General features: G+C 40.1%; 2 protein-coding genes across 5 annotated transcripts; both read left to right on the top strand.

Annotated features, from left to right (window-relative positions):
- The first annotated feature begins 244 nt into the window (after window positions 1–244).
- GRV2 (DNAJ heat shock N-terminal domain-containing protein) lies at window positions 245–14,150 on the top strand. Of its 4 annotated transcripts, none has more exons than XM_008244460.2 (22): window positions 245–910; window positions 1,442–1,675; window positions 1,844–1,931; window positions 2,084–2,292; window positions 2,708–2,809; window positions 2,887–2,949; window positions 3,045–5,285; window positions 5,687–6,049; window positions 6,498–6,638; window positions 6,743–7,135; window positions 7,230–7,724; window positions 8,250–8,473; window positions 8,579–8,923; window positions 9,272–9,566; window positions 9,724–10,182; window positions 10,269–10,614; window positions 10,703–11,046; window positions 11,122–11,586; window positions 11,970–12,094; window positions 12,389–12,512; window positions 13,007–13,075; window positions 13,598–14,150. In XM_008244460.2, the coding sequence occupies exons 1-22, from the start codon at window positions 488–490 to the stop codon at window positions 13,805–13,807; spliced, it is 7,758 nt and encodes a 2,585-aa protein (XP_008242682.2). In that variant the 5' UTR covers window positions 245–487; the 3' UTR covers window positions 13,808–14,150. The 4 variants fall into 4 exon arrangements, with proteins under 4 accessions (XP_008242682.2, XP_016651812.2, XP_008242681.2 ...); XM_016796326.2 differs by having other exon boundaries at window positions 341–910; window positions 10,706–11,046; XM_008244459.3 differs by lacking the exons at window positions 245–910; window positions 1,442–1,675; window positions 1,844–1,931 and having other exon boundaries at window positions 2,151–2,292; window positions 2,698–2,809.
- Window positions 14,151–15,503: 1,353 nt separating this feature from the next.
- LOC103341041 (non-specific lipid transfer protein GPI-anchored 14-like) lies at window positions 15,504–16,689 on the top strand. Its single transcript, XM_008244520.2, has 2 exons — window positions 15,504–16,142; window positions 16,233–16,689. Exons 1-2 carry the CDS (start codon window positions 15,815–15,817, stop codon window positions 16,496–16,498), a joined length of 594 nt encoding a protein of 197 aa, XP_008242742.2. The 5' UTR covers window positions 15,504–15,814; the 3' UTR covers window positions 16,499–16,689.
- The last annotated feature ends 247 nt before the right edge of the window (window positions 16,690–16,936 follow it).

Raw genomic sequence — 16,936 nt, 5'->3', positions numbered from 1 at the left:
GTAGCTTTTAGCAAAGCACAGTATTATGAGTCGTGACACAGCGAAGCACAGCTTTTCTTCTCCCCAGCTGTCCTTCCTTTCTCTCTCTCAAGAACTCTAAAAATTAATCTTTTGATAAGAATCTTGTTCATTTCAATTCCAATTCTTGGACGCAATTTGCAAACAGCCGATCAGGATCGCAAATTCCACTCGAAGCCTCAAATTTTTATCTCAGATGATTCAATTAGGTTCAGTTAGGGCTTAATCGATCGAAACTGGAAGCTGTGGCAGAACGCGTAAGAAACCGTCAGAGCTGGGGGCGAATCAGTCTCGGTCTCAGGCGGCGGCCTCTGCGCCACCACCGGCTCAAGCCGGCTCGGGACTCTGGTTCTTTCTCCGCCACAACAATGCGCCTCGCACTCACACCCTCCACTACCTCCCACACGTAGAATCCGTGAGCCGCCACACATCTGATCAACACCGCTCAGCCGCACCCATACCTAGAGCCATGGACAGCTCCAATAAATCTTCTTCCCGTTCTACCCCTACCCCTGTCGAAGAGCCCGAGTACCTCGCTCGCTACTTGGTCGTCAAGCACTCATGGCGTGGCCGATACAAGCGAATTCTCTGCCTTTCGAATGTCACCATAACCACCTTGGACCCTGCAACGCTTTCCGTCACCAATTCCTACGAGGTCGCCTCCGATTTTGACTCCGCCGCGCCTATCATCGGCCGCGACGAGAACTCAAATGAGTTCAATTTGAGTGTTCGGACCGACGGCCGTGGAAAATTCAAGGGCATTAAGTTCTCATCGAGGTATAGAGCGAGTATATTGACCGAGTTGCATAGAATTAAGGGGAATCGGTTGGGCGCCGTCGCCGAATTTCCGGTGCTTCATCTACGGAGACGAAATGCCGAGTGGGTCGCTTTTGTAAGTTGCCTCTCTTGCAATGCTTGTTGGTGATTGTGCAATGTCGTTCTTTTACTGCACTAGTTTGATAAATTTGTTAGTAGAAGATTCCGTATAGCAATTGATAAATTTGTTAGTAGAAGATTCAATGGCTAATAATATGATTGCTTCAACTCTTCCAATGGGGGTATTGTTAGCAATGAGCAAGTTTTCCTTGGAAGAGTGGATCTTAAGTGAAAATTATCCTTCTTTGCCAAATAGTTCTACTATAGAAAATATGGAAACGGGGTTACTTTTCATGGTGGTTATTACTTGGATCTTTAGCGAAAATTATGTTCATTTGCCAAATAGTTTACCTTTGACACTGTTTGACTCTAGATGCATGCATGTCACTCGTTAGTATATGACCGTTTTGTAATATTTACTAAACTGGTATGTTTATTTGGCTGTTAATAATATTTATTTGATTGGCTAGCAATGGGAAATGACATGTTTACTTTGCTCTTTATAACTATTAAACTGATTTTCTGTAACAATTGATGGCTTGGGCAGAAATTGAAAGTTACTTATGTTGGGGTTGAACTGATTGATTTAAAAAGTGGAGACCTTCGCTGGTGCTTGGATTTCAGAGATTTCGATTCCCCTGCCATTGTTTTTCTTTCTGATGCTTATGGGAAGAAAGGTAGTGAACATGGAGGTTTTGTTCTTTGTCCTTTATATGGAAGAAAATCTAAAGCTTTTCAAGCTGCTTCTGGATCCACAAATTCCTCCATAATTGCAAATTTGGTATGTCTGAACTTGAACTGTTGAAATTTTTACTTATTTCATGTAAATGATATCTTCTGTGAGATTAATTTTACGTCTGAAGTGCCCCCCATGCAAAAACCCTCCTATGTGACTCTTTTGAATACGCCTCTTGGATTAGCACTTATGTTATAAAACATTGTAATGCAGACGAAAACAGCAAAGTCTATGGTTGGGGTGTCACTAACTGTGGAAACTTCTCAATCTCTCACGATAGCGGAGTATATAAAGCGAAGGGGTAGTTCATTCTGAACACTTTTTAGTGGTCTCTATGTAGTAATTATCTTCTTTATTTGTTATTTTTGTGTCCCGATGACTGTGTCTATTGGCAAATTCCACGAATGCTAAAAAATTTAGCTATTCATTTATCATTTTTTCTGGATAATGCAGCAAAAGAGGCAGTTGGAGCAGAAGAAACTCCATGTGGAGGTTGGTCCGTGACAAGGTTGCGCTCTGCTGCTCGTGGAACTCTAAATGTTCCAGGATTAAGTTTGAGCGTTGGCCCAAAAGGTGGACTTGGAGAGAATGGTGATGCTGTATCTCGCCAACTGATTCTTACAAAAGTTTCACTTGTTGAAAGACGCCCAGAGAACTATGAAGTAAGCTGATGAATTTACTAGAGCATACTTGTAGACTTTACGTTGATGCCATGAAGTTCAGTGTACTAGTCTTGAATTGAGCTCCTATATGACAAAGATGCCCAATTTTAAGCATTCACGCCACCTCCCCTGGAATCAATTACAAAACAAGTGCTACCTTTCAGATTGAATAAACTGTTATGAAAGAGAGATGTTCTTGCTCGGTGTGTAAATCTAACTATGCTCATATAGTTAGTTATCTACGTATATATGGGTAATGCATGCATTTAATATACATATAACAGATTTAAGTCCCAACAAATGAAATGTTAAATTTTCCCCGAACTCTTTTATGGTTTTTTACTTCTGTATAGATTCAAGTGTATGTTTCATGGAATTATATCAAATGTTGAGAATAGTCACTAGATGTGTGCAGGCTGTTATTGTTCGACCTTTATCTGCAGTAAATGCTCTTGTTCGATTTGCTGAGGAGCCCCAAATGTTTGCAATTGAGTTCAATGATGGGTGCCCCATCCATGTGAGCATTTGTTACCCTTGTTTTGTGTTCCTGACTTATTGCAGGGTCATGTTTCTGATGTTTATGATATATTGTAGGTTTATGCAAGCACGTCCCGTGATAGCTTACTTGCAGCAGTTCGCGATCTGTTGCAAACAGAAGTAGGTAGATTGTTCTTTTGAAGATATTGACAGGGTTTAATATCATGATTGCACTTTCGTGGGGTTTGGTTGACCTCTAGGTTTAATTTGTGCAGGGTCAATGTGCAGTGACTGTGTTACCAAGACTGACAATGCCAGGCCATCCTATTGATCCACCTTGTGGGAGAGTCCATTTACAATCCGGACTTCAACGGCCTATTGCAGATGTGGAGAGTGCATCCATGCATTTGAAACACTTAGCAGCAGCTGCCAAAGATGCAGTTTCCGAAGGTGGTTCCATTCCTGGATCAAGAGCTAAGCTATGGCGTAGAATAAGAGAGTTCAATGCATGTATTCCATATAGTGGAGTTCCTCCTAACATAGAAGTACCTGAGGTGACTTTGATGGCTTTAATAACAATGCTTCCAGCTACACCGAATCTTCCTCCAGAGTCACCTCCCTTACCTCCCCCTTCACCTAAAGCAGCTGCAACGGTGATGGGCTTTATTGCATGTTTACGTAGATTACTAGCTTCAAGAACTGCTGCGTCACATGTGATGTCTTTTCCTGCTGCTGTTGGAAGAATAATGGGTTTACTAAGAAATGGTTCAGAGGGTGTAGCTGCTGAAGCTGCAGGGCTAGTTGCAGTTCTTATTGGTGGTGGTCCTGGGGATACAAATATACTGACAGACTCTAAAGGAGAGCAGCATGCAACAATCATGCACACAAAGTCAGTGTTGTTTGCTAATCAGGGTTATGCTATTATACTTGCCAACAGGCTGAAGCCAATGTCTGTATCACCATTATTATCAATGGCCGTTGTTGAGGTTCTTGAGGCAATGATATGTGAACCACATGGTGAGACAACACAATACACAGTGTTTGTTGAACTGTTACGCCAAGTAGCTGGTTTGAAGCGTCGTTTGTTTGCATTGTTTGGACATCCTGCCGAAAGTGTTAGAGAAACAGTGGCTGTGATTATGCGTACAATTGCAGAAGAAGATGCAATTGCAGCAGAGTCCATGCGCGATGCTGCTTTGCGTGATGGTGCTTTGCTGAGACATTTATTGCACGCCTTCTTCCTTCCTCCTGGTGAACGACGTGAGGTTAGTCGACAGCTTGTTGCTCTCTGGGCAGATTCTTATCAACCAGCTCTGGATTTATTGTCCAGAGTTCTGCCTCCTGGGCTTGTTGCTTATTTGCACACACGTTCTGATGGAGTTCAATCAGAAGATGCCAATCAAGAAGGATCTTTGACCAGTAGAAGACAGAGACGCTTACTCCAACAGAGGAAAGGTCGTACAGGAAAAGGATCAACATCTCAAGAGAATTCCTTACCTAATGTAAACAATTATGAAGTTGGTGATCCCATGACACAGACAAATACTGGTACTTTTAAGGTGTCGGATAACTATCAAAGATCTGTACTGGATCAGAGTTCTGGACAGGCTTCGACCATTCAGTCTTCTGGTGCTCAAACTGTTGAAAATTCCACTGGTGAGTTAGCATCTTCAGGGGTTCCACAAAACAATCATTCAGCTTTTGTGGCTTCAGCTGATTCTCAGTCAACAAGTATTCACGAGGCAGTGGAAGCAAATACTTCAATGTCAACTGATTCTGATTCCAATGTTTCTGGTTTCCAGAACACAGGCCTCCCTGCTCCTGCTCAGGTTGTTGTGGAAAACACTCCTGTGGGATCTGGTAGGCTACTTTGTAATTGGCCTGAATTCTGGCGAGCATTTAGCCTTGATCATAATCGTGCAGATTTGATCTGGAATGAGCGCACCAGGCAAGAGTTGAGGGAGACTTTGCAGGCTGAGGTTCATAAGTTAGATGTTGAGAAGGAGCGTACTGAAGATATTGTTCCTGGAGGTACTACGGTGGATACTATGACTGGCCAAGATAGTGTACCCCAGATATCTTGGAACTACTCAGAGTTCGCTGTTAGATATCCTAGCTTGTCCAAAGAAGTTTGCGTGGGTCAGTATTATCTGCGTTTGCTGCTTGAGAGTGGTAGTGTTGGCAGGGCACAAGATTTTCCATTGCGTGATCCAGTTGCCTTCATTAGAGCACTCTACCATCGGTTCTTATGTGATGCAGACATAGGACTTACAGTGGATGGAGCTGTTCCTGATGAAATGGGTGCATCTGATGATTGGTGTGACATGGGAAGACTAGATGGTTTTGGAGGTGGAGGAGGATATTCTGTGAGAGAGCTATGTGCTAGAGCAATGGCAATTGTATATGAGCAGCATTACAAAACAGTAGGTCCTTTTGAGGGCACTGCTCACATTACAGTTCTGTTGGATAGGACAGATGATAGGGCTTTGAGGCACCGTCTTCTAGTGCTCTTGAAGGTACAACTTTTTACTCTTTTATCTTTCTCTAAATACAGATTGGCTTGACATGAGGCCCCTTGATTCTCTACTTTTTTATTCCATTTTGGGTATGTTTTGTTTCTATGAAATCTTGGCTGTCCTTTCACTCCCCATTTGCCTCTCCATTGTGTAATCAGCAGTGTTTTAAAAAACATGCCTCAAGGCGCGCCTCTGGGCTGAGGCGTATGCCTTTCTTCGAGGTGGCCTTTTTCTGTTAGAGGTGTAAACCTTCTGGGAAGAAGATGGCCCGGGTCTGAAACGCTGTTGTTTGGCCTGGGATTTGAAAACCCAAGAAAGAAAGAAAAAACCATTTTTGGCCTTTCAGTCATTAATTAAATACAGGGAAGATGGTAACTCTCTGTATTTTACTGTTTGTGAAGGCGTTAATGAAGGTTTTGTCAAATGTCGAGGCGTGCGTTTTGGTTGGAGGATGTGTGTTAGCTGTTGATATGCTGACAGTGGCTCATGAAGCTTCAGAAAGGACAGCTATTCCCTTGCAGTCTAATTTGATCGCTGCTACTGCTTTCATGGAACCGCTCAAGGAATGGATGTTTGTTGACAAGGAAGGAGCACAGGTTGGACCTGTTGAAAAGGATGCCATTAGAAGATTTTGGTCAAAGAAGGCTATTGATTGGACAACAAGGTGCTGGGCTTCTGGGATGCTAGACTGGAAGAGACTGCGGGATATTCGTGAACTTCGTTGGGCACTAGCTGTTCGAGTTCCTGTTCTCACGCCAACTCAGGTGTAGTTTTTGTATGCATGGAACTTAAAGTTGAATATATTGTAATTGATTGTGTACTTGCTGGTGTTTCAACCCACATTCTTTTCTCTGCAAATCTTCTACCGTGCTTATAGTTCTAGTTTTGAGTAATTATAACAGCCGCTAAACTTTTGGATAAAATGATTGATTTTTATGTTATTTTTTATATTCTAATAATACATGGTAATGTTCAATTGGAGGATTTTCATTGAATTCTTTAAAACTGTACATTTGAATATTAGTTCAGTTTAATTAAGTACATAAGAACATACATATTTCTTAATGTGTTCTTTCTAAAATCAAGGTGAATCACTTTCTGTTGAAATCTCTTTTCTTGCTCGTGTCTATTATCTTGTTGAAAAGACGTCCTCTTCTTGTCTCTTCTCATTCTCTTTGCTTGACATGTTCTAGTATATCATTTTGTTTTCAGATTGGTGAGGCAGCTTTGTCCATATTACACAGCATGGTATCTGCACATTCAGATTTAGACGACGCTGGAGAGATAGTTACCCCAACTCCTAGAGTAAAAAGGATCTTGTCAAGTCCACGTTGCCTTCCGCATATTGCTCAGGTAATTCTAGTTTGATTCATTTTCAATTTGCTTATAGGGACCTTGTGAAGAAGTATATTGAATATCACCATTATATAACTATTTCCATTCCCCACTTAATTTAGGCATTGCTTTCTGGAGAACCAAGTATTGTAGAGGGTGCTGCTGCTTTACTGAAGGCTGTTGTTACTAGAAATCCCAAGGCCATGATTCGCCTATACAGCACGGGCACATTTTATTTCTCCCTGGCATATCCTGGATCTAATCTCCTTTCAATCGCCCAACTCTTCTCAGTGACTCATGTTCATCAAGCATTTCATGGTGGTGAAGAAGCTGCAGTTTCCTCTTCCTTGCCTCTGGCGAAGCGCAGTGTATTGGGTGGGCTTCTTCCAGAATCTTTGCTGTATGTATTGGAGCGTAGTGGTCCAGCTGCATTTGCAGCTGCAATGGTATCTGATTCTGATACTCCAGAGATTATATGGACTCACAAGATGCGAGCTGAAAATCTGATTCGCCAGGTATTTGCTAGCCTTAAATGGGGCATGTGCTGGTTTTTTGTTTACTTACTGTACAGAAGGTATTAATGAACTCGAACTCCTGTCCTTCCACCAGGTTTTGCAGCATCTGGGTGATTTCCCCCAGAAATTATCACAGCACTGCCATTCTCTATATGAATATGCTCCTATGCCACCAGTGACATACCCAGAGCTACGAGATGAAATGTGGTGTCACCGTTATTACCTCCGTAACTTATGTGATGAGATTCGGTTTCCAAATTGGCCGATTGTTGAACATGTTGAGTTCCTACAGTCATTATTGGTAATGTGGCGTGAGGAGTTGACAAGAAGACCAATGGATCTTTCCGAAGAAGAAGCTTGCAAAATATTAGAGATCTCATTGGAAGATGTATCAAGTGATGATGCTGACTCGAAGCATTCTTTTGAGATGGGTGAGGAGGTATCTAGCATATCGAAGCAGATTGAGAACATTGATGAAGAAAAGCTTAAACGGCAATATAGGAAACTCGCCATGAGATACCACCCAGACAAAAATCCTGAAGGAAGGGATAAATTTCTTGCTGTACAGAAAGCTTATGAGCGCCTGCAGGTAGACACTGGCCTGGAGAACTGGTTATTTGGTATTTGTTTATATGAACAGGCTTGAAATTTTGGTTATGCCCATTAGTCTAAGAATTCATCTTGCTCCTTTAGAAATTCATTGCAGTTGGCTGCTGGTCCTTAGTTTGTGAAAGTTTCTTTCTTCTTTCTCGTAGGTTCATAAGACATCCATGAAAGTTACCTTAATGAACCTCCATATCTGGTAATATAAACTGAAATATTTAAATATGTAATAAACTTGCAATGGGTAAAAATTGGGTGTGCACCTCTGTATTTGAGTATTTTCCTTTAACGCATGCAATTGTGTTTTTGAATATGATCTTGTCAGTGTGCATTTGTACATGTTTTTTTTTTTTGGGTAGTGGAGCCATACAAAGCCCTAGGTAAATGTTTTATCTTGTGTGAACAGAAGATGATAGGTAGTCTATCCCCTGTCATGATATTTGAAAACTCAATTTTTAGTTATATCTTTCTGTTTCGAGCTTGCTGGACAACTCTGCATTATTGTTTGCAGGCCACTATGCAAGGCTTGCAAGGCCCCCAGCCTTGGCGATTGTTGCTTCTATTGAAAGGACAGTGTATCTTGTACAGACGTTATGGAGGCATACTGGAGCCGTTTAAATATGCTGGTTATCCAATGTTGCTCAATGCAGTTACTGTGGACAAGGATGATAACAATTTTCTTTCCTCAGATAGAGCACCTCTCCTTGTTGCAGCGTCAGAGCTTATTTGGCTGACGTAAACACCCCTTATTCCAATTTTTTTCTTCTTTTCTTTCCTGTTCCCATTGTTTGAATTGAGTGTTGACAAATAGATGATATAAGCTTATATTTCCGTGTTTAGGTGTGCATCTTCTTCATTGAATGGTGAAGAACTTGTGAGGGATGGTGGCATACAACTTCTTGCGAATCTTCTTTCCCGTTGCATGTGTGTAGTTCAAGCAACCACTCCTGCAAGTGAACCATCCGCGATAATTGTTACAAATGTGATGCGAACCTTTTGTGTTTTGAGTCAATTTGAGAGTGCCTGGTCTGAGATGCTTGAGTATTCTGGACTAGTTGATGATATTGTGCACTGCACTGAACTTGAGCTGGTACCTGCTGCTGTTGATGCTGCTCTCCAGACTATTGCACATGTTTCTGTGTCCACTGAATTACAGGATGCCTTGCTGAAGGCTGGAGTTGTATGGTAAGTCAGCTGACACAGTTGATAACCTTTGAAGTTTTAGATGCAAGATTGCCCATTTACTCACTTAAATGCCAGAGTAGTCTCTCTCGCATCGCCACTAATCGATTTTATCTACATTCCTTTTTGTCCTTTATAATTATATGGAAATAGAAAACTAGAAAGAAGACTATAATGATAACATATAAATTCCAACTAGGCAATCAAAACCTCTCTCTCTCTCTCTCTCTCTCTCTCAATTTTTTTAGTTTGTTAGTGATACTTTGAAGAACTGATTGTTATAATATGTTTTGAAAAAAAATGTAATTATTTTCATCCGTGTTGTGTTGCATTGGGTGTGTTTACTTTTAGGTACCTTTTGCCTGTGCTGCTTCAATACGACTCAACTGCAGAGGAATCTAATGCAACAGAATCACATGGTGTTGGTGCTAGTGTTCAAATTGCGAAAAATATGCATGCTGTACGTGCCTCGCAGGCACTTTCAAGGCTTAGTGGTTTGTGTAGTGATGAGAGTTCAACACCTTATAATCAGACTGCAGCTGATGCCCTCAGAGCTCTGTTGACTCCTAAACTAGCCAGTATGTTAAAAGATCAAGCACCAAAAGACTTGCTGTCTAAATTAAACAATAACTTGGAGTCTCCTGAGGTAATTGCTTTAGTTTCTATATTTTCATTTTCCTTTTGACAAAAGTAGTCATATGGTCACTTTATATGCAATTTGTTAACATCTATGCCAGGGTCATTTGGTGTGCTCAATTTTATTTCTCTTTAAGGTTGATTGTATTATCTGTTTGTGGTTCTAGATTATCTGGAACTCTTCAACCCGAGCAGAACTACTGAAATTTGTGGATCAGCAACGTGCAAGTCAGGGTCCTGACGGTTCATATGAGATGAAAGATTCACATGCATTTGCATATAAGGCACTATCAAAAGAACTCTATGTTGGAAATGTTTACTTGAGGGTCTATAATGATCAGCCAGATTTTGAGATCAGTGAACCAGAAGCTTTCTGTGTTGCTTTGATTGATTTTATATCATATCTAGTGCACAATCAATGTGCTACAGATTCTGAAGTTAAGGATGTGCCAAATCAGAATGACTCATCTCTTGAGACATCTGAGCATCCTAATGATACGGCTGTTGGATCAATTGATGAGCAGCAGACTCCTGTTGAAGATTCAGCAGTATCTAATGGGCAAGTGGTAGACAAGGAAGAATTTGAAATGGTTAAGAATCTTAAATTTGCATTGAATTCACTGAAGGTATCTTGCTCTCTTGTGCATGTTGAGTTCCGAACTTACAATTCATTCCATGTATCTGACCATTTTTTGTCCCTATTTCTTTGCAGAACTTACTGACAAATAGTCCAAATTTGGCGTCAATTTTTTCTACTAAAGATAAGCTATTGCCTCTTTTCGAATGTTTTTCGGTGCCTGTTGCCTCAGAAAGCAACATTCCTCAACTTTGCCTGAGTGTGCTGTCACTCTTGACTACGTATGCTCCCTGCTTGGAGGCTATGGTTGCGGATGGATCCAGCCTTCTCCTTTTATTACAAATGCTTCACTCAGCCCCAACTTGTCGTGAAGGGGTTCTTCATGTTCTTTATGCTCTGGCCAGCACACCAGAACTTGCTTGGGCAGCTGCCAAGCATGGGGGAGTGGTCTACATCCTTGAACTTCTCTTGCCCTTGCAGGGTAAAGAATTTTCCTTTCCTTTTCCTATTTCTCTTAATGTTAATTTAGAAGATTGAATTTTGTTGATGATATAAGCCATTATTTGTAGAAGAAATTTCATTGCAACAAAGAGCAGCAGCTGCCTCTTTGTTGGGGAAGCTTGTTGGGCAGCCAATGCATGGGCCTAGAGTTGCTATAACACTAGCAAGGTTTCTTCCAGATGGCTTGGTATCAGTTATTAGGGATGGTCCTGGTGAGGCTGTTGTAGTTTCCCTAGAACAGACTACTGAGACTCCGGAACTTGTATGGACACCAGCCATGGCTACTTCTTTGTCTGCACAAATTGCAACTATGGCATCAGATCTATATCGCGAACAGATGAAAGGTCGTGTGGTTGATTGGGATGTTCCTGAGCAGGCATCTGGGCAGCAAGAAATGAGAGATGAGCCACAGGTAGTTCATGATTATGCCATATTTGCATTTTCTTGTCTAATTGTTTGGAGAACTCACAGTTTCAAGCTCATGCAGGTTGGTGGAATCTATGTTAGGTTATTCCTAAAAGATCCCAAGTTTCCTCTCCGAAATCCAAAGAGATTCTTGGAAGGACTGCTGGATCAGTATTTGACATCCATTGCTGCCACACATTATGACACACAAGCTGTTGACCCTGAACTTCCTTTGCTCCTTTCTGCTGCTTTGGTTTCATTACTACGAGTGCACCCTGCACTAGCTGATCATGTTGGGTATCTTGGATATGTGCCCAAACTTGTGGCTGCTGTGGCTTATGAAGGAAGACGAGAAACAATGGCATCAGGGGAGGTAAACAATGGCAGTTATGTGGACAGAACATATGAACCTGATGATGGATCCACACAGCCCACGCAAACTCCCCAAGAACGTGTGCGCCTCAGTTGTTTACGTGTCCTTCATCAACTGGCAGCTAGCACCACGTGTGCTGAAGCTATGGCAGCAACTAGTGTAGGAACACCTCAGGTGTGTAAATCTATTTTTTTGATGTATGTATTCTTTTTACATCTAAAAACCGTGTATTCTCGTTTTAAAAAGGATATATGGACTATCAAATTTTCATAAAGGACTCATATGTAAAATCCCCCCCGCTTTGATTTCTGGGAGATTCAGGCTCGTAGTATCATACTGATCTTTGACCTTTTTTCACAAATGGATTTGCTTCAAATTTTGGTGACAGTTTTTTTTTTTTTTTTTACGCAATTCAATATTCAATAATTTTTTAGGAGAAAATAGGGAGTTGTGTGCAGGAAGTACAGTAGCTTTAAGTCCTCTCTTGGGCGATATAGGGTGGGTGCTGTTGTCTCATTTTCAATCCTCTTGTTTACCATTACTGTTCAATTTTACAGGTCGTTCCTCTTCTAATGAAAGCAATAGGATGGCAAGGTGGAAGCATATTAGCTCTTGAGACACTAAAACGTGTTGTGGTTGCTGGAAACCGAGCTAGAGATGCACTTGTAGCACAAGGACTTAAGTGAGTAGCTTTTGCAGTCTAGGTTTATTATTTTTGACTGACAGAGTCTCAACCCAGTATGTAATCCATATTTATCATTCCATGGTTGAATAGTCTGCACCTTGCAGACCTGGTTATCTCATTTCCAGACAATGCTAACTAACACTAACCATGCACATGCACATGCACACACTCATTTAAAATGATATATTTGTAGATTATGCTCAGATTTGGACGAGCTGATGTTCTGAATTCCAGCCAAACTTATGCCTTCTGCCCATTCTGATATTGATATAAGTTCTCTGAATAATATAGGGTTGGTCTTGTTGAAGTACTTCTTGGCCTTCTTGATTGGAGAGCTGGGGGAAGGAATGGGCTTTGCTCTCAGATGAAGTGGAATGAATCTGAAGCATCTATTGGCAGGGTGCTAGCAATTGAGGTTAGAACATTTGCATCAAAGATATGATTACTTTGCCTGATTTCTTGTTGCCTTTTTCATTCGAAAAGAATTTATCGTTGCCTGTATTGAAGTTAAATAAAAAGCATTTGCTTGTTCTACTATAAATATCATTTTCATTAGGAATTACTATATATTTCATGAAGGTTTCAACATTTGAAATTCCTTTAATTGATAATTCCCATAATTGGAGGGGGCTTTCAGTCCTTGGAAAGGTTGTTTACTCCACTTTAGAATCTTATACTATGCAAAAAATAAATAATAAAATAAAATTATTTCCCAGATTTTTCCTAATGTTTTTTTACTAGCTGTATGAATCACAGACAAGAATTCTCATCTCTTTGGTTGCCAAGGTATTTATGATGATTATGTTTGGTGGGGGTGAATTAGCCTGTTTAAATTGTTCTATTGAAGCTGTTTTTTCATTCCTTTGGTTTTCTTGGCATGTTTGAAAATTGTGTTTTATCTTGTTCCAGGTTTTGCATGCATTTGCAACTGAGGGGGCCCATTGCACTAAAGTGCGTGACCTATTAAATTCCTCAGATGTAAGTCCTGATACTTATCTTTTGCTCTTTCTTTGCTGCTTGCGACTGGTAAACCCGAATAGCCTGACCAAATTGACCTGACCTCAATGGGTTGGATGGGTTCTGTATAAAAATCGGATTGAATTGGTTAAAACCTACTCAACCTGGTAAATTCAGTTTGCTAATGGTTTTTATTTTGATTTTGATTTTCGAACTAACGGACCCAGTTTGCTCATATTCAATTTTAAAATTTTTAATGCATCTTCCATCGCTGCTTGACCTGATTGGGAAAATGAAACCAGCCACAGCTAGGTTTATACATCGGTTTTGGTCGTTTTGGGTTGTGATGTTTTACAATCCAAGAATTTAGGGTTGGTATCGGATTTTGTCTTAGCTGACCAGACCCGAGCCCACCCCTTTTTTATCTTTTCATATTTTGAAACCAAAATTACAAATTGTTGATTGTTGATTGTTCATCACGGAGTTTTAGTGAGAAAGCAATATTTAATGTTGCTCTTGCAATGAAAAATTGCCCATTTTCAGATTTGGAGTGCTTATAAAGACCAAAAACATGATCTTTTCCTCCCATCAAGTGCTCAATCTGCTGCCGCCGGAGTTGCTGGGCTAATTGAGAGTTCATCATCAAGACTCACTTATGCCCTTACGGCCCCCTCTCCACAACCAGCTCCATCGAGACCTCCTACTGCTTCACCTATATCTGAATCAAATGGAAAACAATATGATTTTTCATAGTACACAGAATGAAGATACGTTACTAAGCATTTACTGGAGAGGGAAGACTCAGTACTTTTTCTTGTATAGCACACTGTACAGTTTCATCACTTTTTACCTCGTCTACTCACGCGCTGGTGAGGTAGACAACTTGGTAGCTATGGCGATTTTCCGAAAGAATAGTGAGAGAAAATATTTGTTTTTCCATGTAAAGAGGGATTGGCCACTTGTATATTGAGTCAAGCTGTTTCCTATTTGCTCCATATAGGTGAAGTAATTTTGTGTGATTTCATCAAGGGCAATTTTCTTCTATGCTTTTTTATGTTCATTTTATCCCATGAGTAAAAACTCTTTGTTACTTCGATTTTCTTCTTGTTCTTTAACTCCCATGAGTAACTGAAGGTTAGAGTATTTTCTTTTTCCCATTAACGTGTTTGAACACAGATCACACCTCATCTAATGTGGTAATTTCAACATGATACGTAAACCAAAAATGTGGTAATTTCAACATGATACGTAAACCAAAAATGAAGTAACCAGGTGGAATTGATCATAGCATAAATTCTTAAAGGACATAATTTTCCATTTTGATATGAGGTTTCTAATGAACCCTAGCAAAATTTAATTGAGATAATCATGATGGACTTTTGTCTTTTAATATAACAGCTTGAGAAGTGAGATAAAGCACTTGGGAGGCATCCCATTTTTCTCTTTTCTTCTTTTAAGGTTATTAATATATTTATAGATTAGTTTTTTTTTAAAAATCAAATAGAAACTTCATTAGATAACTTCAACGGTACATCAACAAGACATCTAAAATATAAATCTCAAGAGGACAACAAATTAAGGGCTCGTTTGGAAGTAATTCTGAATAGGTCAAAATGACTTTTGGAGAAAAGCATCTCTCACATGCTTCTTCGTATAATCACTTTAAGTGATTATAAGGAGAAGCACCTCGCATCTACTTCTCTATAAAATCACTAAAAACCACATAAAGTGATTATATAAAGAAGTCATTCTCCATAGAAGTGATTTTTGGTATATTTAGAATCACTCTCAAACGAGCTTAATATGCTAAAAACAAAACCAATGCGGACAAAGGCCGTACTAAAATTACTAGCCTACATAATCAAAACTCTAAAACAACCAATGAGCCTAGACAAACCCTACCACCACTTGAAGAAGAATTGTCGTGGCCACACCCACCTTCGCATCCGTAACAGATCTGGAGAAAATATGATTTCCAGCGATCTACCTTACGCATAAGAGTGAACAAATAAATGAAAACAACAACTTTGCCAAAAAAAAAAAAACAAACGAAATTTAGAGAACATGAGCAGCATTAGGAAGCGGGTTTTTGGAGCAGGATTTAATTGAGAATATAGACTAAAATGGATGATAGGGAACTTCAATCTAACTATGGCTCAAAAGAAACCACTACAAGGGGTTTTTTTTTTCAAAACGCCCCAGTGGACTTATGCACTAACTTAAAAGTAGAAGACGAGAAGAGAGGAGGGGGAGGAGGGGCAGTGACGCTTCTTCCTCCTCCCCCTCTATGAAGTTTTCCTTTAGGACTCGCGGAAGGAGAGAGCTGCTAGGGTTTTTTTGGAAGAATAACCTAACAAAATTTAATTGAGATAATCATGATGGACTTTCGTCTTTTAATATAACAGCTTGAGAATTGAGATATAAAGCACTTGAGGTGTTGAAAACACTTTATCAACATTTTGGTAAATGGAAATGTCATTGAGAAGTAAGTGATGTCATTGGGAATCGCAAGCTCATAAGATTGAATTTCATTCTCCTTTGGAGTGAGCAATCCCATTTCTCAAGGCACCCTCAGCATATTAATTCAACCATGAACACTATTGGAAGCTGATAAATACCAAGCTTGCTCTCCATGCACTCTTCCAAGCCCCAAAGCAAAAGAAGAAACAGACCAAAAAGGAGAGGGAATTAAAAGGTTGGTAGAGTGAGAGACATACAATTGCACAATACCCAAAAAGAAATCCACTGAAACAGAGAAATATGAGAAGCAAGAAACTGATAGTGTTTTGTATTGTGGTGGCCTCATTGGCCATGGCATCAATGGCAACAATGGAGGATGACGAGAATGAATGTGCAGAGCAGATGGTAACCCTTGCAGCTTGCATTCCATTTGTGAGTGGCACAGCAAAGAAACCAACACCAGAGTGCTGTGAAAACACCAAGAAGGTGAAGGCCAACAAACCCAAGTGCTTATGTGTTCTCATCAAAGAGAGCACTGACCCTTCCATGGGCCTCCCTGTGAATACAACTTTGGCTCTCCAAATGCCCTCAGCTTGCAACATTGATGGCAAAATCTCTGATTGCCCAAGTAATTACTACGAGATTTTTGAGCATTTTCCGAAGTTACAATATAATATGTATAATGTAGTGTTGATTTTTGTTTGTTGTTCGTTTGAAGGTATTCTGAAACTGCCACCAAATTCCCCGGATGCAAAGATTTTTAAAGAGGCAGATTCAAATTCTACCACATCCCCCACAACTGATGGTCATGATCATCATTCTACACCCACTTCAGCTTCTACTTCTTCATCATCATCTGTCTCAACATATTCAAAGCCATCAGACTCAAAAGCAACTCCAAGCAGTGGAGCAACATTAATGAAGTTAACTGAGACTACATATCTGTTGATGATGATGGTTTCGATGGCACTGATGTTCAACTGATAATTAGAGGGTGTGTAGGGAAATTTAGACAAGTGGTTTGATATCAGCTGGCTCGTAACAGCTTGTTTCCAGTTACGATTTTATAATAACAAAGTGACAAACAACAAGGTTGACAGGCTTTGCTGTAAATTAAAAGTTGTAGAACTGCAATTCACTTCACTTGGTGAAATTGAAATTTGTTGGTAGATGCATGACAAGTTAGAAATATGTTTCCATCCAATTGATCGTTTCAAATAGGATACTTGGTGTCATAGGTGCAAGAGAGGTCAAAGCAAATACTCTTGCACCTGTGTTGGATTTCCTCTCAGAATATCGCTTGTATCGTAAAAATAAAAATAAAATACTATAAGGCCCATTTGCAAACTTCAGCCCTCTTTTAGCCCAATCATTTCCAAATCTCAGATGAGCCGCCTCATATTATCTAGGCCAGAAGAGAGA

The sequence above is a fragment of the Prunus mume genome, linkage group LG8 (genome assembly GCF_029339155.1).
Source record: "Prunus mume cultivar Tortuosa linkage group LG8, ASM2933915v1, whole genome shotgun sequence".
NCBI lineage: Eukaryota > Viridiplantae > Streptophyta > Magnoliopsida > Rosales > Rosaceae > Prunus > Prunus mume.
This window is presented reverse-complemented; position numbering and strand designations above follow the sequence as displayed.